Source organism: Bufo gargarizans, chromosome 2 (assembly GCF_014858855.1).
Source record: "Bufo gargarizans isolate SCDJY-AF-19 chromosome 2, ASM1485885v1, whole genome shotgun sequence".
NCBI lineage: Eukaryota > Metazoa > Chordata > Amphibia > Anura > Bufonidae > Bufo > Bufo gargarizans.
The window spans coordinates 144,963,198-144,986,868 of NC_058081.1; the positions used below are offsets into that span (position 1 = coordinate 144,963,198).

Sequence of the window (23,671 nt, forward strand, 5' to 3'; positions counted from 1 at the left end):
ATTGGACTTGGGTATATATCCACGCCACTTCGCTCCTCACCAACACTGGACATAGAGTGCAGCACAACAATACTATTTGACCATACACTGTCGTGTACTGATTACAAATGGAGGGGATATTATATCTGTTCAATAAAGGGTTGTCCGCTTTTGCTGTATTGAGGATAGGGCATCAATATCAGATCGGCGGAGGCCTGACTGCCGACACCCCCCGCCAATCAGCTGTTTGAAGAGAATGCAGTGCTCGTACAAGCACTGCATTCTCTTTACGGTTAACCTACTCATCATTCACATTCAGGGGCGGTTTGGCCATAGACTGCAGGGAGATTTGCTGGAGGGCTGATGCCCAGGGGGCTGTCTGAGCCCTCCTAACAGCCACCAACGAGGTAGGTAATGATCTGTCACTCCCAGAGTAAATTAACTCTGGGGCTTCGAGTGGTTATGTACCTGGCTGTATTGCCATTCTGAGTCAACTGCAGAGGAGGACAGAACATGGCAGCTGTTGCTAGCCACCATGGAGGGGCAGCTTATGAGGAGGTATTTTGTGCTGCACTGTGGGTTTTGTTGCTTCTGGGCCAGTTTATTGTGTTACGCTTAGATATTTGGCTCTGATGTGGCGTTTATTTTGTGCTGCAATATGGAATTTCTAGCCCCACCTACTTGTTTTGGCCCTGCCTTCTGTCAATCAGGACCCGCCTACAACTCAAGGCTATTTTAATATATTTTTTTATCTAGGGCCAATTTAAGTTCCCAGTCTGCCCCTGTCGACATTGCAGCCGCGAGCAGACTAAAGGGGTACAACTACATTCCGGCATGTGTTGCGTGACATTCATGTCGCACCAAAGTCGGGCAACATTTTTTATAATGATTGGCAATAGTGTCCTGAGGATAGGTTATCAATATAACAAAATTGGACAATCCCTTTAAAGTAGTAGTCTCATGATGACCATACCTTTTTGGAAGCAAACTGTCCCGGCTATCAGCAGAACATTGTGGATTTGGCTTTTGAAACGAATATCTCCCACCCCAGCCCCAGTCAGATCTTTTCTAACCCATGTATTTTTAACCCACGTACAGTGACCACAATATAGTAAATTTGAAGAGCATCAGTCAGAATGATGAACCATATTAAACCAGGCGTACTGCCTGTTAGGATTGATATGCTGAGTTAACAAATCCCTTTGTATTTGGAATTAGTGGCCCCATTGTAGAGAAATCTGGACTTTTTTACATATTCTAATGAGATGTTTGAAGCACCAAGGGACAAGCCTAGTTCCTTGGAGCACCAGTTCACCGCCACCTTTCCCCCTTATTCACTGCCCTTGAGTGACAGGGCCAAGCGGTGGTGAAGCAGGGCCCTGAGGGGCTAGGTCCACCCATCTGTGCTTGAGCACATCATTAACAAATGCAATAAAATGCTGATTTCTCTAAAACCGGGCGACCGATTTAAAATACATGGGGATCACCTAACTCAGCATGATCAACCCTAACAGGCAGTGTGCCAGATTTACTCGGGTTGATCATGCTGACAGATGACCTTCCATATAATATAAGGGCAGGCTGGGTCCAGCATAGTAGGAGACATTCATACTTTGCTGCTCTGTGCTTTGGCTTCTGAATGGGTTCATATGCTCTAAAACAGGGATCAGCAACCTTTGGCACTCCAGCTGTTGTGAAACTACAACTCTCAGCATGCACACTTACTCAGCTATTCTCATAGAAGTGAAAAGAAGATTCTAGGAGTTGTAGTTTCAGTACGGCTGAAGTGTCGGAGGTTGCTGATTCCTCCTATAAAGGGTCTCTTGATGGTGTTTGAAAGCAGGTTCAGAACTTGACAAAAAGCCACCATTATTATGTAATAAGTGATTGTGCTTGATATTTGCAGCATTAATATTTTTCTACATTTGAACACATGTGGATGAAAAGCCAGTTTAATGATGTATTCATTTTAATATTGTGCAAAGAAGAAAATTGTTATTTTGCCTTTTATCCACATTCTACTTAGTCCCTTTTGTGATGAAGCAGTTTATTTGCTGGCTTTCTACAGGCATTGAAAGCTATCTGCAAGACTTCTGCATTAATAAGCGTGTGGGCTACGCATTACCTTATCTCCAGTGTTTACAGTGAAAGACCCATAGAATGACATTAGCCGCAAAGCTGGTAATGGGTACGATAGGCGTGAATGAGGCCAGAAAGATTTAGGGTTTAGGATAATCCCTACACAGGAAGACAAACCAGTTTCATTTATTTACAGGTTGTGATGGCGTTGGCTAACACAGCTAATAATTAACTATGTCTCTTCTACCTGAAGCAATCCTTTTTCTACTTCTTCCAATATTAGTGGTATATTGTCAAACCACAACCCCCTCCAAAAGACCACCTCTGTGAGAAGACTATTCCCTTATCAAAACCAGATTCCTGTGACAGATTTTCAGTTCCACCATATATTATGCAGCCTTCCCATCTTCTTTGAGAAGCCCTCCCCTCCTTCCACAGAAGACCACCTATCAGTGCGGTTACACGGTATTCACCCCTTATGGATGTAATCAATTTTGGCCTTAAAGCAGTTGTCTCATCACAAACAAGGGGGCATATCGCTAGTATGTGCCCCCATTGTCTGATAGGTGCGGGTCTAACCGCTACCTATATCGAGAACAGAGGCCGCCGAAAATAGCTGAGCTCTGGCTCTATTTCCATCGGGCCCATACAAGTGAAAGGGAGCGGTGGCCGGTCATGTGCGGTGCGCTCCCATTCACTTCTATGGGGAGTGCGCTTGGTGGTGGCCGGACCAGAGTCCTCCAGCCACCACCTTGCGCGGGGGCTCCATTCCCGATATAGGTGTGGGTCCCATATCCTAGCAATGTGCCCCCATTGTCTGAGATGGTACAACCCCTTTAAGGATGCAGCCCCATTTTTCAAATCTTGTGTGTCACTTTATATTGGTAATATCTTTGGAAGATTTTAATTATCCAAGCGTTTATAGTCAATGGGCATCCAGTGATGTGCAGCTTTTTTTGTTGCTTTTTTTTTTTTTCCCGCAACAAAATTTCCAAAACCTATGTTTTGGGACCAATTCAGAATGAAAGTTGCTTTGAGGATCCTGTATATTAGAAACCCACCCCTTCCCCATAAATCACCTAATTTTAAAAACTGTACCCTCAAAATGGCATTTCTGGGGGTTTTAACCCTTTAGGTATTTCACAGAAATTAGCACAAAAACCAAGTAAGATTTAAAAATTTCACTTTTTTTTGCAGATTTTCTTTTTTAATTAATTTTTGGAGCACAAGTGTTAACAGAGAAATAAAGGACACTATTTATTACCCAAATTGAGCATTTTTTTAAAGAAATATTCCATCTGTGTGTGTAGTCCTAGTCTACTACTTGACTCGTATACCGGCCTAAGGCTTCATACCTGGATCCACAAAATGCGATACCTTCTCTGTGCATTTTTCTCACTCCCTTCACTAGAAATGCCTGTTCTTGGTCTCTATACTTACAAGAAAAGAATAAGTCCTATAATTTGTGGAACAGACATATGGAAGTAGACAGCACCCCGAATAATAAAAATTATTGGGTCCATGTGCTATCTGCAAAAAAATGTACATCGAATGCAGATGCAAAATACGAGCCCTTAGAAATAATGGTGCACCCTATGGGTTTTGGGACCTCCGTTTTCTTAGTTTGTTTTTCATGCACCTCAAGGTTTGCAGAGGCCTTGAGGTGCCAAAAGATAAGAAACTCCTAAAAGCAACCATTTTGGAAACTACATTGCTCAAGGAAGTGATCTAGGAGTATAGTGAGCAGTCTGACCCCACAGGTGTTTCAATTTATTAGAATTGGTCAGTGAATGTTAAAAGTGAATTGGTCACTTCTATGGGTCCGCAAATCCGAAGATGCGGAATGGTGCGGAAGCACAGAACGGAACCCTACGGAAGCACTACTTCCGTTCCGCAAAAAGATAGGATATGTTCTTTCTTTTTGCAGAACGGCCAGATTGCGGACCCATGAATGGGTCCACGATCTGCTGCGGCTGCCCCATTGCAGCACGGCCACGGGGCGCACACGTTTGTGTGCAGGAGGCCTTACTTACAAGTACTCGCTCCCTAACCCTATTGATGATTTTATCCTAAAGAAGGGTCATCAATATAAACAGGTTGCACAACCTCTTTTAGGGCTCATGCACACAAACGTATTTTGTTTCTGTGTCCGTTTCTTTTTTTTTGCAGTCTGTATGTCGAACCATTCACTTCAATGGTTCCGTGAATAAAAAATGTAATATGACTCAGTGTGCATTCCATTTCCACATGGCCGTTCCGCAAAGAAAAAAAGATAGAACATGTCCTATACTCGTCTGTTTTTCACACAAGGATGGGCATTGTTGCAATGGATCTGCCAAAAAAAACAGATGCAATATGGATGTCACATGAATATGTCATCTGTATTTTTTGGCGGATCTGTGACATACGGTCGTGTGCATAAGCCCTAAGGCAGCTGGTTAGGTTTTTTTTTTTGTTTGTTTGTTTTTTAACCAACTGTAGTTTTTTTTTTATGGCAGTCATCATGCAAAATAATTAGCGCAATCATTTTATAGATGTGCTGTATGTAGTATATTTCATTTTTTTCCCTGCAATTTTTTATTTTTTACTTTTCAAAAACATGTTTTGTCAAATTTTTCCATTACGGGACCTGAACTTACACTCTTTAACTGTCAATATTACACCGACAGTTTGCCTGTTAATGTCTAATTGGCTTCTGCACATGGCAACCTCGGGCCATTGTTAGTCCTCTGGTTGCCATCACCACCATTGGGACTGTGCGGTTACCTCTGACTAGGTAAGGGGAAGCCACCTCCCTCAGTAAACCATTTAGATGCTGCAGTTGCTATTGACTGTAGCATCTGAGAGGTTAAACTGCCAGGAGCAGGGTGATCTCTGATCGCGGCACTGTGAGCAGGATGCCAGCTGTATAATATAGCTGGCGCCTACAAGTATGGCTTGGGGACTATTCCTGAGCTTGGGCCATCACTGTTCCATACTGTTACGTAATTTTGCATTAACTAAGTAGCAACATAATAGTATGGTGCAGTTAAATAATTTCAGTGTCTAAATAGTTAATTTCAGTAGTGATTTTTTTATATTTTTAATCAGTCTGTGTGTAGCAGTTGAGATTCCATCTTTGTAACCACATGTAATCAGTGTTTGCCCTGGTCATGGCCAACAGTTTGCTCCCAGAAGAAGCAGTGGGCTGTCATAGTTTGTCACGACTACCAAGCTCTCCTATGGGCTACCTGCACACTGCGGTCTTGCAGAATTTATGCACATTAATTCCTGTGCATTTCTGCACCAAATGCGCATGAACAACCCTGTGTTACTTGCGTTTTTGGGGGCTGATTTGATGCATTTTTGGCGCAGATCTTGCTCTTGCATTGAAAAGGGTGAAATCCACTCCAAAAAATTGCACAAAGAATAACACGCTGCGGATTTCGAATTCCACACAGACGGAAAAGCAAAGTGTGCATGAGGTTTGTGAAATTATATTACGCCACAGTTTTTCTGCACCAGAATCCGCGTGAAAAAAAACCCCAAAAACGTGTAACCCGCAACGTGCAGGTAACCTTGGGGTGTCACCACATGGTACTTACAGTGAGCAAAGAAAACCTGCTGCAGATTGTTCCGCTAATCTGTGGCAAAGTCTGCATAATATACATGCAAATTTGTTGCAGATTTCACCCTGTAGGTTGCAAACAGTGAAAATTTCCATGATTTGACATCTGCAGCCCAGGTCGTTTTCCGCGCAGATTCATTCTGCAGTATGTGCATACAATTAAGTAAAATGTCATCCACTTTTTCCCACAAAATCCGTATGGAAATTCCGCAGCACACCTGCCCTGTGTGAACATATCTTTTAGTCATCTTTAGCTTCAGATTTAAAATGAATTAATTTGCTTGTATAGTCCTCTCAATCAGCAGCATAAGAATTAACAGACTCCCTCTGGATTCCATAAGTATGTCCAAGGATATGGGCAGTATATGTATTTTGTTTTAATTTATTTATTTATTTTTGCTATGGTCTTTTTTTTTTTTACATTTTCTCTCGTTTTCCTGCCTCTATAAATGTATGACTGCATTTGGGAACCGCACAGCACTTGCAGCATTCCCTTGAATTATCTCTGGGTGATAGGAGAGCATCACCTGTCTTTTGGTGACTAATATTTTGTTGGTATGATGTTTAATTGAGAAATACATATTTAGGCCTGAGAAATCAACCTTATCCTCATTCACGTGTCCGTGGCAAGACTGTCAGTGTTTCATACATGAAGGTGTTTGTGAAGTTACTTGGTACGTGTGTCCGTTTTTTGCCCTCCGTCAGTCATCCATATTCCACATACAATGCTAGACTGAAATATAGGAGTTTCCAGAGCATCCCCTAAAAATGGCCAGTGAAAACCACCGGAAGAACACAGATGCCATTAGTTTTCACACAGCAAGGTCCCACTGCCTGTGGACGGATCACTGATGTGTGAATAAGGATCTATTCACACGACCATAAGTGTTTTTCAGTCTGCAAAACATGGGTACCGGTCGTGTGCGTTCTGCATTTTGCCAGCCCTCTGATAGAACAAGAATAGGACATGCTCTATTTTTCTTGCGGGGCTGCAGAACGGAACTATGGATGCAGACAGCACATGGTGCACTGTCCACACCCTTTGCGGCCCCGTTGAAATTAATGGGTCCGCACTTTTTCCATAAAATTGCGGAACGGATGCGGACCCAGAAATACGGTTGTGTGATTAAAACCAGTGGACCTGTGTGCGGATTGTGGGCAGTGAGATACCTATATGGAGTGGTGATGACTACAGATACGCAGTCATTGATTCTGTGGACGTGTCTTCAGATGTGCTCTTCATGTCTATAGTGTGGTTTATGTTTCATTGGTCGTTGTCCTCTGTTACTTGTGCTTGTTACTTGTCGGTCCTGGTCCAATTTAAATCCAAAAGCTTCATTTTACTGCATCGTTCATTATTCTATTCTAATTTTGTTCTCAGAACGAACTCGGACTCTGCACTTCACACGAGTGCCTCGAGTACCAAAACTCAAGATCCGTTTGTATGTGGAAACCAACCTGCAGCACGTGCCCCCAGACATCCCCAGCGCAACAGTAAGATAACCTCAGTGTCCTTTGTTTGTGAAGTACCCTAATATAATAAAATGCAGACCGATATTAATAATCAGAAAAACCTTTAGAGAGGTTATCTCGGCAATCTGGACATCATAGAGGGCGTCCTCTGCTCTGGATGCTCCACTATGTGCCGAAACAGCTGATTACAGGGGTAAGAGTGGCAAATCCTCCACCACCAGCTCATCACCTTGCTTGTCCTCAGGGTAGGTCATTAATATCAGATTGAGCTTGGTGTCAGACCCCCACTGATCAGCTGTTTCCAGGAAAATACCTGGAAAAAATTCACGTATTTAGGTTCTTTGTTAAACCTCATTCACAAGTCAGTATTTTGGTCCATGATGTCCATCAGTGATTGTGAGCCAAAACCAGGAGTGGAGCCTCCACAGACATAAGGTAGAAGGGAAAGTTCTGCTCCTGTTCTGTGTTTAGAGCCGCGCCTGGTTTTGGCTCGAAATCACTGACCGAACACTGTCTTTGGGAGTGAGGCATTAAAGCAGTTATCCAGTTTTCTGACATTGATGACCTATCCTGCCCCGTCCCATTCACTTGCCGGTAAACATTGAGGAGGATGCAGCCCTCCTGTGACCCCTTCAAACAACTGATCGGTGGGATGCTGATAGTTGATGACCTGTCTTGAGAATATGTCATCAGTAACGGAAAACTGGACAACCCCTTTAAGCTTGCTTTTTAGCCATAGGCTATGTCCACACATAGCGTAAACACTGTGGGTTTGAATGCGCCAAATCCACAGCATTGTACGGAATCAGCACAGTGGATATGATTTTAAGGAATCTCATCCACATGCTGCGGAAAAAACCCACAGCATCAGTTTCTGCTTTGGGTTTTACCAGCGGATTTCAACTCATCCGCTGAGGATTTTCCTCTGCAGACCCTCCACATGAGGCCTTGGCCTTCTTTTTTACCTTTTTTACCTTTTTTTTTTTTTTTTTTTTTTTTTTTTTTTTTTATATTTTAGCTAAAAATCTATTAAACATAGAACAATTTTTTTTTTCTAATATCCCTTTAATGCTGACTTACCACTGTATTATCACGGTGACTTCACAAGCTTTTATTATCCATAATGATCCATCCTTACATATACATAAACGTTCATCTAGTCCAGGGATGTTCAACCTGCGGCCCTCCAGCTATTGTAAAACTACAACTCCCACCATGACCTGCTGTAGGCTGTCCGGGAATGCTGGGAGTTATAGTTTTGCAACAGCTTGAGGGCCGCAGGTTGACCATGCCTGATCTAGTCGGTAAAGTCAAAGGTTCTGCTGATTGATCATCCTTTTTAACCTCTGCATCTCCTGGAAATTCAGTTGATTTGTATGTTTTTTTGTTTTGTTTTTTTATCACTTGTGTCCATTCCTCATTTGTGAAGGTGTCAGGCATTGTTAACCAATCTTCTAAAAAATCTGCTGTATGGTAAGGAGGTAGCTGTGTGATCTCACTGTGCAATCAGGAGTGAATGCTGTCCGTTTTTCTGTGTTTAGCCAGCGTATTTTATATATTTTTTTATAAACTGTTTAATATATTCCTTCCAAATAATGTCTGCCCTGAACGTTGCTCTAACTCAAGGACATGATTGTCTCAGTACTGATGCAGATAGTGGTTTTCTGCTTGTGAGGCATATTTTTATAATATTGTAGAAAGTCGAGCACCGCACACTAGAATAACTGGTGCCTGCCAGGGCTGAGCAGTCCTGATCAATAATATGAAATTGCAGCAGATTATTTTCTTGCAATTATGGATCATTTATTGGTACAATGTCGTACACAGTTCATGATCCAGTTACATAATTGAACATAAGTCAAAATAGATGACGACTCTTGATATTGACGATGACCGGACATTTCGGTCCATGCGGACCTTCCTCAGCAGTCTTATTCATCTCTGATATAATAACATAGGATCCATTTAATGGTAGAGAAACCAGACAAACATAGCCAAAATCAAGAGGCAGTTATCATCAGGATGGTAAACTGTAAATACAAAGCAGATTATTAGAATCATGACAATGCTAATACTATGAAAAAATATATATATAGCCGGAGTATATAATCCCTAAGGAGAAGAAATCCTATGTAGGAAGGTTATCTATTTTGACTTATGTTCAATTATGTAACTGGATCATGAACTTTGTACGACATTGTACCAATAAATTATCTGTAATTGCAAGAGAATAATCTGAGTGCCGCAATTTCATAATATTGCATATTTTTATACGACTTATTTTGTGTCCATTGTAAGTCACTATGGGATATCCTTTTTTTCTCTATCATGTAGATAGGACACGTTCTATATATTGCATTATATTTTCTTTCACCCTCATATGTTCTCTCTCTTTCCATGTCCCTAGTTGTCCATGTTGCATTCATTTTTCCAGAACGGTTTAGGAAAAGGAAAGTTGAGCTCTGGTTGCTGTGAGCCACAAAGACATTTTCACACTAGCGTTTACGGATCCAGCAGGCTGTTCCTGACCAGGACAGCCCGCCGGATCCGGCATTGCTGGGCGCTAGTCTAATGAGGTCCGGCGGATATCCAGCCACAACCTGGCAAATATGCAGAGATTCGGCAAATACCACTGTGCCGCTAGTTGATAAATGAGGCCTAATATATTGCAGTTTTCAACGATTGCCCCAAATAAGTTCAGACACTATGGGGTCATTTATCAAACTGGTGTAAAGCAGAACTGGCTTATTTGTCCATAGCAGCCAATCAGATTCCACCTTTCATTTTTTACAACTCCTTTCGAAAATGAAAGGTGGAATCTGATTGGTTCCTATGGGCCACTAAACTAGTTCTACTTTACAACAGTTTTGATAAATCTTCCCCTGTATGTATACTGTGTAGAAGATGGACCCCACCCAAATAGCGGTCCTCTCTATTTGTGCATGTAACTTGTTAATTTTGGATTTAGCGTTCTTCAATATGTTAGATTTAACACTCACCATACACATTATAATAACTTGCTAGATACCATTAACCACCGATCTCTTAAAGGGAACCTGTCATATGGTTTTTGACCCCCTCACCCCATTAACCAGTGCCTGGCCATTGTGTTGTAGTTTCCTAAGGCGGCCTGTAGTTACTTCATTATGATAAGAATTAACCATGTAGCTTGCCCGTGCCATATGTTAATTAGCTGTTTAACGTCATGGGGTTGGAGACGCTGCAGATAGACATCAGGGTGTCCACTGCACAGGACAAGCAAACCCTGCTTCACTGCACATTCCCCAGAAGTAGAGCCCAACAGTACACGCGCAAGGTTATGGCCAGGCATGCGATGACATTCCCTGTTCCCTATTAATGAAGCCTAGATGGGACCAGATTAGGATGTGTACATCGTAACTTCTCTCTGCTGTGCCGCAACCTCCTTTACTTTAAAGAAGAACTCTGACCAAAGCTTGTTCTCTAGTGTAGACAGGAGGCCAGTCTCCTCTGTGTGGCTGACTGCCTGCGAACTACAGAATTACATAATCTCAGATCCCTCCTGGCAGCTGTTAGACACCTCCCCAGCAAGCAGAGGTGCAGACAGGACCGCCGCCTACAGGTAAAGAAGCTCTGTTGATGAGACCACTAAGGCCGCATGCACGGTTACAGTTGTGCTCAGAAGTTTTCATACCCTTGCATAATTTATGATTTCTCAACCATTGTTCAGAGAATATGAATGATAACACAAAAACTTTTCTCTCACTCCTGGTTAGTGGTTGGCTGAAGCCATTTATTGTCAAACAACTGTGCTTACTCTTCTTAAATCATAATCAAAACACAAACTACCCAAATACCCCTGATCAAAACTTTACATACCCCAGTTCTTAATACCGTGTATTACCGCCTTTAACATCAATGACAGCTTGAAGTCTTTTGTGGTAGTTGTGGATGAGGCTCTTTATCTTCTCAGATGGTAAAGCTGCCCATTCTTCCTGGCAAAAAGGCTCCAGTTCCCCTAAATTCTTGGGCAGTCCTGCATAAACTGCATGTTTGAGGTCTCCCCGGAGTGGCTCAATGATATTGAGGTCTGGAGACTGAGATGGCCGCTCCAGAACCTTCACTTTATTTTGCTGTAGCCAATGACAGGTCGACTTGGCCTTGTGTTTTGGATCATTGTCATGTTGGAATGTCCAAGTACGTCCCATGCGCAGCTTCCGGGACGATGAGTGCAAATTTTCCTCCAGTTTTTGTTGATACGTTACTGCATTGATATTGCCATCAATTCTGATCAAATTTCCTGTGCCTTTGTAGCTCACACAAAACATCAGTGATCCACCACCATGTTTCATAGTAGGAATGGTGTACCTGTCATCATAGGCTTTGTTGACTCCTCTCCAAATGTAGTGTTTATGGTTGTGTCCAAACAGTTCAACTTTAGTCTCATCACTCCAAATGACGTTGTACCAGAAGGTTTGAGGCTTGTCTCTTTCTTCTGGCAACTCGACCATGCAGCCCATCTTTCTTCAAGTGCCTCCTTATTGTACATCTTGAAATCACCACACCACATTCTTTCAGAGAGTCCTGTATTTCACCTGAAGTTATTTGTGGGTTTTTCCTTGCATCCCAAATAATTTTGAATCCCGGCAATATGAATGCAGTAACGTATCAACAAATACTAGAGGAATATTTGCACTCATCGTCCCGGAAGCTGCACATGGGGGACCTACTTGGACATTCCAACATGACAATGATCCAAAACACAAGTCCACGTTGACCTGTCATTGGCTACAGCAAAATAAAGTGAAGGTTCTGGAGTGGCCATCTCAGTCTCCAGACCTCAATATCATTGAGCCACTCTGGGGAGACCTCAGTTCATGCAAGACAGCCCAAGAATTTAGGGGTACTGGAGGCTTTTTGCCAGGAAGAATGGGCAGCTTTACCATCTGAGAAGATAGTCTCATCCACAACTACCACAAAAGACTTCAAGCTGTCATTGATGTTAAAGGGGGCAATATACGGTATTAAGAACTGGGGTATGTAAACTTTTGAACCAGGGTATTTGGGTAGTTTGTGTTGTGATTATGATTTAAAAAGAGTAAGCACAGTTGTTTGACAATAAATGGCTTCAGCCGACCACTAACCACGAGTGAGAGAAAAGTTTTTGTGTTATCATTCATATTCTCTGAACAATGGTTAAGAAATCATAAATTCTGCAAGGGTATGTAAACTTATGAGCACAACTTGTACGTTTGAATTCTGGTAGCTGAGGACCAGGCTACCGGTGCTCCCTGTACAACCGTGTACTGCCAGATCCCCTCTGACTATAATAGGATCCGGACTCTCTTCAGGCATAAATGCTGCGTTTCGGGCAAACAAACACCACCGCACAGCCGGCATTTATGCCACAACAGCCCATCGGACTACACTAGCGGATTCACAATGCTACTGTGAACGTAGCCTAAGGGTACAGCCACACGGTCAGATTTTATGATGCAGTTTTGGAAGCCAAAACCAGGAGTGGATCATAAAAGAAATTCACTCCTGGTTTTGGCTTTCAAAACTGCATCGGGAGCCCTGACCGTATGGTCGTACCCTAAGGGCCCTATTAGGCAGATGTTTTTTCACTAATGAGTGGAAACTGATGATTTAGAAAGTCATTTTGGTTCAAAAACATAAAATGTCACAAAACAATAGCCATAAAATATTTTAGCTGTTTTCTCGCTATTGTTTGTAGTTTGACAGGTGAGGCCGTGCCTCCGTATTTATGGTGCCCCTCCCACAAATGCAGGCTGATTTATCAGCCTTACCTATATACGGTAAGCTTTTTTTTTTTTTTTTTTTTTTTTTTTTTTTTGCTGAAGTGCTTCTTTAAACAACTAATTATACACAACGCACAGGCTATGAGGTTCTTTTTCATCACGTCATAGAGCAAAACGGTGAGGTACCAGAGCCGATTTGGACATTCAGACAGGTTCATGCCTACTTCTGCCTGCGAATCCTCATGTCCGAATAGAAAATATTTGTTGATTTAGGCAAAACTCCATTCACGGCCAGAAAACTACTAGGATTTCAGCAATCTGCGTTGTGGTACATTGATCACATAGATTACGTTTATCTGCCTCTCAGTAATGTATCTGTAGAACATGCTCGCGGCTGTAGTTGGAGATCTCATGGCCTTTTGTAACAAACTACTACTACTCTATAAATATTAACCTCTCCTCCCAGCTCCATGGATCCCTCTAAACCTGAAGATCTCCCTCTACTGTTCACTCTGAATTTTACAGGAAGAATGTTTTAGTTTTGTTTTTCTTCCGTGTTGCGTTGTTGTATTTTCCCTTTATTTGTACGTTCAGTATTCTGCTCGGTTGTTTTCTTAGTTCTCTATTTTTGTGGCTTGTGCTACATTGGTAGACTACAGTAGGTCACTTGCACAGAGCTTGGGTACAGTTTCATAAAGAAACTATCAGCCTGTATTTGGAGTGTAGAAAGAAAGCAGATGTTGTCCTTGGTGGGATTCACAGTGCTGACCACTGTACTCTTGTGCCGTCGATGCAGAGCTTATATTGATGAACAAACCACCCATGGGCTTTTGTTCTAAATATTCTGCACCCTGAGATCAAAGAGTTAAACTCTCGCTGAAGTAGCAACCGCAGGTTCAGCCCTGTCTAAAATATCTGATCAACGAATAAGATTGTTGTAAATGTCAGGCCAAGCGGTAACTTACCAGTATGTGGATGCCGCGGAGCTGAGCGCAACGTCTGCATATCTGTGCACTGATTATTACTGACATTCAGCCTGCCCTGCGGTTAGATTTAATCACATCATACATGGTGACATACAATTCTTTACTGACCAGCGCTTGTGTATTCCTACTTGTACATGTTCCTTAGTGGAGAGGTTATGCACCTTGTACCTCCTGTGCCCAGTGCTTTTTGCAGGCCTTTTATTCTGTCTATGGAGAGAGGAGAGCATCGGTGCTATATGCTGAAGTCGCATTAGGCGGATTCACATGAAGGTGATTCTTCAAGACTTTCCATCTGACGCTCATTCATATAAATCAATAGGTCCGAGGAAAATGTGGACCCGATGCAGCCTCCCAGATATGTCCATGTTGTTCAGATGATAATGAGACCATTTGTCTGAATCTGGCCCTACTCTGGCCAGGAAAGCAGATGTGGCAAGTCATGTGGAGGGTCAAGTTAGTTGTTCTCCCTGTGCTTGTTCTCATCTGTTAACCAATTTAGAGGTATATACCGTATTATTTGGGAGTTATCCTGTTTATATTTTTATATACATATTTTTTTTAATCTTTTGGAGATAAGAGTTGTCAGAAGTGTCTGGTATATACTTAAGGGGGTGGTGCAAGAACTTCCCCCTTCCAATTGGACATGCCTGGAAAGGGACCCACACCCATCTCTAAAATGGGGCCCCCAAAGCAAAGGAGAGTGTAGAGAGTGTTCACTTCTATGGGAGTTCCAGAAAAAGCCAAGTCAGCGCTTGGCTATTTTCAGCACCACCATAGAAGTGAATGGAGCCTGGCCACGCTTGTGCGGTATGACCTAGGTCCCTTTTGGGGTCCTGTTCTAGAGATCGTTGTGGGTCCAAAAGGTTGGACCTACACGTATCTGACATTGGTGGCATATCCTGCGGATAGAGCTTAAAAGGGTTCTCTGGGACTTTTTATATTGATAGCCAATCTTTAGGATAGGTCATCAATATTGGATATTAGATCGGCAGAGCCCCAACCCCACCTATCCTGCAGTAGCTCCAGCGCCAGAACAACATAGGTCCACTAGAGTGATTATGGAGCTGTATTGTTGTGGCTCTGAGCTACAGCAGAAACGCTGACTGCAGGACCCTGCCAATGCAGATCTGATATTGATCACTTATCCCGAGGATAGGTCATCGGTATAAAACCCCTTTAAAAGAAAGCGGTCACTAATAAACATGGTGCTTCTGGAAACCCATAGCCATACCTTTATAATGGTACTTACATGTGATTCAGCATGGTAAGTTACCTTTAAAGGGACACTTCCATCAAAAAGGGGTATTTTTAATACCTCTTATAGATTATTATTATTTTTTTTATTTTTTTTTTGGGGGGGTTTGGTTTTCTTTTTCATTTCAGCAGTACCCGGGCATTAAAAAAGGGAAATAGAAAATACTGTCCTTCTGTAGCAGTAAGAAAGAGAACAAATCCTATAGAGATAGATAACCTATGATTAGTTTACTGATGCTGTGAGGGAAGAAGACCATTGCACATATCAGCGTCACTCATCCCCCTTCTGTCTATGGTTGGAGGGATTAGTCTGGCTGAGAATGTCAATTGAGGCTGTTTTCCATGTTTGCCTTTGTTACAGCCCAAAAAAGGAGGGCGTTAAGAGCCAGGACAGAAAGTAGAACACGTGAAGTGACTTCAGAACATGATATTCATAAAAACTTCCAGTATATTCCTTAGAATGTTGACATATAGGATTTTAACACGAGTTTTTTATGGTAGTGTCCCTTTAACATGCACGTTTAGGAGCCATGTAGAACAGAGGTCCAGATTCATGATTCCTAAAGGTGGCATAAACTTATGCACAAGATTGATCCTAGTGGCCCATGCGGTTGGTTGGCTTAGTTTGAGACTTCATTTTATGCCATTTTCGTGCAAAATGTTCCATAGTGGGCCACACCCATTTCACACAAAGCCACACCCCTTTTTCTGTTAAGGCCAGCCCCTTGTTGGTCTAGACAGATAATTTCTCTAAACCTAGATGCACAAATTTCGGCCACAATCGAACTGCACTAACTGGTAAATATGAGCCAATGCTTTGTCTTGGAGCTGCCATATTTTGCGTTGCTTATACTGGTGCGTTTCATGGTGCGGTTTAAGCCAAAGTGCGCACTTTTGATGATCTCCTTGTTCAAAGTAAACATTGGTGCCGAGTGATGGCCTGTAGCAGTGATGGCTAACCTCTGGCACTCCAGCTATTGTGAAACTACAACTCCCAGCATGTTCCATTCATTTCCATGGAGCTCTGAGAACAGCCAAGCAAGTGTGCATCTTGGGAGTTGTAGTTTTACCACAGCCGGAGTGCCGGAGGTTGGCCATCGGAGGCCTTCTAGTATCCTACACCTTGGTTATTGGAGTGGCTGCTCTGTTGCACACTACTCATGACCCAGTTGTGATAACATACCTCCTCGCTGAGCTGGTTTCTCTTTGAGTTCATGTTTCAGTGCATGTGATTGTGGAGTGATGTTTCCTACAAGGGCACTTGGTGATAAAAGGTCATGATACTTTTAGTTGCCTCCTCCTTAGCTGAAGAACACAACCTGATCTTCTTAGGATGTCTCCTGGACAGGTACTTTCTGCACCTCCTTGTGTGTGTATTTTTCTGTGAACTATCTGTACAATACACATTCAAGACCAGGTTGCCAGGATGGAGGGTAGTTATCTACCTAGAGTACCAGTGAGGGAAGGGGATGCAATCTAATAAATTGTTTTAAAAAAACCTTTTACATTTCTTTAAAAATTAAAGAACGGCTGTTTCTGAAGTCTAGATAATACTTTAGGTGCCACGAGCATGTTGTATTGAGCCCTCCACACGTTAAGGAAAATGGGGAGTACACCTTTACTGCACACCTCCCAACTTTTTGGGATGGTCAATGAGGGAAACTTATGGTTCATTGTGTGAAAGATCCATTTTTTGTGTATATTTATGCACTTCAACCGTTTTGTTACGAAATGGTGCAAAAATAATCTGAATATAGAAATGTCTAAAATCCCAACTGCATCAAATAATGAAATAAAATACAAGACGAACTCAAATATACTGAGAGGAACCAGAGATACCCTTTCTGGGTCAATATTGTGAATGTAATAATGCAAATCTATCCCTCAGCTCAAAAAGAGGGACATTTAAGGAGCAAAGAAGGACTTGGGGCAAAAAGAGGGACTGTCCCTCCAAAAGAGAGACACATGGGAGGTCTGGTACTGTATGGTAAATGAGAAGGATTCTTAGTATGTGTGACATTGTTGGGTGGTGGTACATTTTGGCTGCTGCAGATACCAAGGGTGACCTAACCACATTTCTGGGTGACGCTCCCAAACCCGTTCTGTGCTGTTCAGATACAGCACCCCGTGCCTTTGTCTGTGAGAAAGGGAATTGCACCCTTAAATAGAATGTGAGCAGTGTGTACTGGCCTTGTGTTTGTATAATATATGTATGTACACCTGAATGAACAATTATTCTGTGGTAAATGTTACTAAATGATCTGTGTGTTTTATTCACAACGAGAGGTTTAATGTATATTTGATGTTGTTTTGCAGCAAGTTTACACGACGGGGAAATAGACAACTTTGTAGAAGGTAATGGCTGTGGCGCCGTTCTTTTTGTCTTGTGACCTTATCATCTTACAGTTGTTCAGTTGTGTAAAGTGACAGGGGTAATCTGTAACACAGACACTATTTCCTTTCTAAAAGTGCATGAAGCTGTGGAAGACCAAATGAAATACTAGATGTGTCTAGAGAAACCTGATCGATGTTTGTTTTAATGGAAACTTGGCCTACTTTACCTTTTATTATGTTTCTTGCATACTCTACAATTACTACAGTCACTATGCTATTGCCCTCCCTTTAAGCTTTGTGACAATGCAGTTAAAAAAAAATACAAATAAATCTTCCCCGCCCTCACTTAGGAAGTCTGCTACACCGTTTTCCCATGCTCTCCCATTTGAGATCAGGCAGAGTGTTGGTGATGTACTGTGCCAGGTAATAGAGAGAACTGCGTGGCTGTTCAGTTACAGTTGCACAGTTCTCTCTATCCCCTCCCTGCACTCATCCCTATGATCAGTGCACAGAGAACAGGGAGCTGAACAGTCAATGTTTAGCCACTTGTTACAGTCTGGAGAGTAACCCACTATGCCCCAGGTACTGTGTGACGGATACAATTCTACACTGCCCTAGATAACCAGGGATCTTAAAATTAAAGGGGTATTTCCATCTAGAACATTTATGGCGTATCCACTGTATATGATATATTTGTCCGATTACTGCGTGTCCCACCTCTGGCACCCACTCCTATTTCAGAACAGGGCCTTGTCCAGGAATGAAGAGGTGGGTGCACATTGCATGGCTCTCTCCATTCACTTCAATAGCACTTCTGAAAATTTGCTAAATCAGCAAGCTTGGCTATTTTCAGAAGTGTTCTCAATATGAATAGAGAGAGCTGCATGTGTGTGACCACCTTTGCATTCCCAACCGGGCATGATGAACCTTTGTTTTGGAGATAGGAGCAGGTCCTAGATGTGACACCCACTCGCATCGATATTTTTGGCATATCATGTGAATATGCCATTAGTGTACTCTATGGGGCAGCCCCTTTAACCTTTTCTCTCCCCTAGACCACCAAGGATTTTGACATTTACTCCCTTTTCTGCCATAGACCCCCGGGGGATGTTGACATATATCTGGTTACGGAGAACTGTGCCCAGGTCCCAAACTGCTCAGCTCACTATCTCTACAAAGGCTAAGGCTACTTTCACACTTGCGGCAGAGGGATCCGGTGGTCTGAGAAAAAGCCTTAACTTGAAAAATAACCTTTTGCCACGTGACTTCGTGCCTGCGCGCAAGAGCAGTACCACGGCGCCTCCTCGCAAGCACAGTACCAGGGCACGGCAAAGGTAAAGTTACAGCGCGTGCTAACTTGTGGATGCCCGCACGGACACCACGCATGCTCCCAACCGCGCATGCACCCTCGGAGGTGAGGAGATTTTACGGTCTGAAGCGCGCTGTGTAGGGAGGACAAGAAGATTATACAATCCGCGCGTGCACAGTGTGAGGGTATGGAGATTTAACAAGTACAAAGACAATTAAATCTCCTTACCCCTGAGGGCGTATGCGCGGTTGGGTGCACGCGTGGTGTCCGTGGGCGCATCCACGAGTCAGCGTGCGCTGTAACTTTGCCTTTCCCGTGCCCTGGTACTGTGCTTGCGAGGAGGCTCCGTGGTATTGAGCATGCGCTCAGGCAAAAGTCACGTGGGGTAAGGTTATTTTTTAAGTTAAGGCTTTTTCTCAGAACACCGGCAAGAAGTTCCGATTCAGCAAAACGTATGCCAACTAATGGCATTTGTAAGACTGATCAGGATCTTGATCAGTCTGAAAAATGCCTGATCAGTCAGAAAAATTTTATTTTCCGGCATAGAGTTCCATCCTAGGGGCTCCTATACCGGAAAAGAACTGATCAGTTTTATCCCCATGCATTCTGAATGGAGAGTAATCCGTTCAGGATGCATCAGGATGTCTTCAGTTCAGTCTTTTTGACTGATCAGGCAAAAGATAAAACCTCAGCATGCTACGGTTTTATATCCGGCCCAAAAAACTGAAGACTTGCCTTTTTTTCCATAGGAATGTATTAGTGCCAAAATGCCGGATCTGTCCTTCCGGTCTGCGCATGCACAGACTGAAAAAAATTAGAAAAACAATAAATGCCGGATCCGTTTTTCCGGATGACACTGGAAAGACGGATCCGGTATTTCAACGCATTTTTCTGACTGATCAAGATCCTGATCAGTCTTACAAATGCCATCAGTTGGCATTCGTTTTGCCGGATCACTCTACCGCAAGTGACACTTGATGACGAAATGTGCTTTGTGTGAACTGCGTGTTGCTCTTCTGCTCCCTATACAACTGTATTCTTAATTGTTTACCTCTGGAACTGGTCATTGTGAGGAACCACTTTGCTAATGTGTAATGTTAGGGACACCATAGACTTAGTCATGGCTTACAACTGTGTTGTGTCTTTTCCTTCCTGTGTAGTTTTTTCATTTCCAAATGCGTTGACAGAAGAGAACATGCTGAATGTTTCCAGGCCACTGCCCAAACAGCTATGGGAAGCCAAAAAGGTGCAGTACTTCATAGATTCTCTCATTTGCTGATAGATGTGTTGCTTTTCACATGACTGCTATTGAAGGGGTTGTCTGAGACAAAAGAATTTCCCCCAAATGCCCAGGCCCCTCGCACTGAATTTACTTGGGCTACTTTCACACTGGCGTTTTGGCTTTCCGTTTGTGAGATCCGTTCAGGGCTCTCACAAGCGGTCCAAAACGGATCAGTTTTGCCCTAATGCATGCTGAATAGAAATGGATCCGTTCAGACTGCATCAGTTTGCCTCCATTCCGCTCTGGAGGCGGACACCAAAATGCTGGTGTCCGCCTGATGATGCGGAGGCAAACAGATCCGTCCTGACACGCAATGTAAGTCAATGGGGATGGATACGTTTTCATTGACACAATATGGCACAATAGAAAACGAATCCATCCCCTATTGACTTTCAATGGTGTTCAAGACGCATCCGTTTTGGCAATGTTAAAGATACAAATGGATCCGTTCTGAACGGATGCATGCGGTTGTATTATCTGAACGGAAGCAATTGTGCAGATCCATGACAGATCCGCACCAAACGCGAGTGTGAAAGTAGCCTTACCTGGCTCCCCGCTCCTGGTTTCCGCACCGCCGCTGCTGCTTCTCCCCATGTGCGGATGAAAACATCCGATGTCAGGGAAGGGGGAGCAGCCAATGGCAGGCGGTGACGGGGATGAGCCTCCTTTCGTCACCCCCGATGCTAGGTGCTTGTTATAGAAACACTTTTTAGTCCTATATTTATATATTTCCCGTTTTATTCCTTTTTGGTGAGTAAAGGAAGTACGAACATATTTTTATTAAAACATTTTTGTATAATTTTGCCTGTCAATTTGTCTTGGCAAAAAGGCCTTGAACTCTGACCTTAGTATGCTTGATGGGTTCATATTGAAAAGGATGGTTAGGATGCAGAAAAATAATCATTTGAGATGTTCTTTAGGGGTCCATTATTCTTTCATTTCCCAGAAACGACCATATTCCTTTCCATTGTCCATAGTAATTGTAGTAACCTGTTAATCTCTAATGACTCTGTAATGTTTTGTTTCCTCCTGTTTATAATATATGGTTTTTTTTTATCGTCTAAAACCAGCAGCTCGCAGTTGTTTCTTGCATTTGCTTCTGATCCTGCAGATTTCCTGTCCTTTGATCCTAATGTCTCTATTCTGGGATTCTTCCATTTAAATCTTTGAGGAATGTAATTCATTAGCCTTGTTAGATGTTTTTTTACTAGATTATTTCATGGCATCTCTCGTTGCTGCTGGCCTGTAATATGATTTTTGTATAATATCCATTCAGAATAGATGAACATATTGTATGTAATGTTGTTAATCTTTGTGGATTTTTTTCAGTTTTAAAAATAAAACACCAACAATAAAATTCACGTTTGCTAACCAGTTAGAAATTTGCACATGTAAGCATATTAGATGTTTCCAGTTTACAAACTCCTAAAATAAAATTGTAATATGGACCTGTCATGAAAGATAGTGCAGACCTGTACTCCACTTGTATCCCTGTCTCGACCTACTTGCAAAATCAGCCCTAAATGGTAGCCTACTAACGACAGTCCCTGACTTGACCAAATGCAGGGGTCTAAACCTAATGGGGTAAAAGAGCAATCGGACAGAAAGAGAGCAAAATCTGACAAAATCTGAAAAGCGAAGTTAAATACACAGCAGAGTAAAACTAGGAGATACTGTTAGAAACAAAGTCAACAGGCAAAGGTGAGGTAACAAACTAAGAGAGTCAAAAACCAAACCGATTCCAATATCAACCGGCAGTTGGGCTGGTTGCCAAAGCAAAAGAACAACGCCGGCGGTGACACCATAGTGTATCCGCACTCACCGCCGGAGGGAAAAAGTGACAGTACGTGACAGGAACTTCACTTTTGCACCACTGTTAGTGCAAACTGAATTGTTCATATTAAAAAAATGTTGCTATGTTTCCATGTGTACCTGAATAGTAGAAATGCGGTAATACCTCATTCTGTGTAATGTGTTGGCTTTACTGAACTTAATTTGTATTTCCGTCTCCTAATATCATTATTAGGTCCAGTCCATGACATCTCGTCCTCGATCCTGTGAAGTTCCAGGCATCAAGTATGTACTTAAATCCTCCTGGGGGGAAAAAAAACATCTGTGTGGTTGAATTATGAACTTTCTTTAGGCTATGTTTAAGGGGTTCTCCAGGAATTACTAAAACAAAATTACTGAAAATACTCAAATATTACTTTATTATAAATATATTGCCAAATACCTTTCATTAGTTACAAAGGCTTGTTCTGTCTGGGGAGCAGTCTTTAGGAGAAATAAAATGGCCACCATCATATTAGTACACACAAAACCTGTCCTAATCACACAGGAGGACGAGTTACTTCAGAACACTTAGGTAAAGAGCTGCCTCATCCTCCTCTCTGCTCTGCTTGTAAGGGATTATGATCCTGAATACAGCTGATAAGATCTTCAGCTGAAACTCTGTAGGAATGGAGTTCACGAGGAGACATCAAGTACAGAGAGGAGGTGGGGAAGTGGATAATGAGCAGCAGACTGTCTATCCTCTCTGCACTCTGTCTCCTCAAACTTATTCCTACAGATATTCATCTGAAGTTCTTATCAGCTGTATTTAGGATCATAATCCCTGACAAGCAGACACTAGCCCTTCATACTAACTATAATGGGGACCAGCGGAGATCCGGCGACATTCCAGCAAATATGTGTGCAACATTTTTCTTCCGGCTGATTCTCAGCATATTTGGCTTAATATCTCTGCCGGTCCCCATTATAGTTAATAGGGCCAGAGGGAGACTTACAAGCTTTCAGCAATTCCGGGATGCAGAGAGATCCGGAAGGCTGTTCCCTACTGGAACAGCCTGCCAAATCTCTAGCACTAGTATGAAACTAACCTACGCTTAGTAATGGGATAATTCCTGTAGAAATCACTTTTCAGCAGTCATCTCATTATCATCACAGACAGAAATACAATCAAATATAACACCTCGGTATAGATAGTTCAAGGTTCACCCTTTACAATAGGTGATAGTCACAGCTTGTGTACTCCCCTTCACTGCACAATGACCTCTGCACAGGTCACAGAGCATGCTTAGAAATCTCTACTATAGAAGTCAATGAATGTCTCCTGTTTATTGTGCCTATGGTCCATGTGGCTGCTGTAAAGCCTATCTATAAATGCTTTTAACAGAAGCTCAGGCAACGATGGCTGTCTCTGTACTAATGTAGAATAGTATTAAAAAAAAGATACAATCAGGTAATAAACGGATTAGAAAAAAGGAAGAAGTTTCAATTTCCGGCTTTAATTAGTAAGAAAATATCATGCATTCGACATGCATTTGTGCAAAAAAAGTGGATTTTGCCATTTATTTTTATTGATTTTCATTTTTTTAGAGTTTTTCCATCTTCAGATCCCAATGCCGGCCTCTCACATTTCCAGGGGAACCTCAATACTGGTGGATCACTACCAGATCTTACAAATCTGCATTTCCCCTCTCCTCTGCCCACACCGTTGGACCCAGATGAAACTACGTATGCCAGTATGGGTGCAGAGAATAGCACAGGGGGGCTCCCTGCTGCTATGACACATCTGGGCATTAGTGGCTCTCCAGGTCAGTGTTAATAAACCGCTGCTCTACATTC

The 23,671-nt window shown here is 42.5% G+C and overlaps 1 protein-coding gene across 4 annotated transcripts in view; it reads left to right on the forward strand.

The window, feature by feature from the left end:
* Positions 1-23,671, forward strand: part of CRTC3 (CREB regulated transcription coactivator 3) — a 127,361-nt gene that overhangs the window by 84,667 nt on the left and 19,023 nt on the right. For all 4 annotated transcript variants that reach the window (XM_044279562.1, XM_044279563.1, XM_044279564.1 and 1 more), the window contains 5 exons: positions 7,047-7,159; positions 17,436-17,474; positions 19,923-20,008; positions 22,071-22,120; positions 23,423-23,640. In XM_044279562.1, the coding sequence (XP_044135497.1) occupies positions 7,047-7,159; positions 17,436-17,474; positions 19,923-20,008; positions 22,071-22,120; positions 23,423-23,640 (506 nt within the window). The remainder of the gene's footprint in view (positions 1-7,046; positions 7,160-17,435; positions 17,475-19,922; positions 20,009-22,070; positions 22,121-23,422; positions 23,641-23,671) is intronic.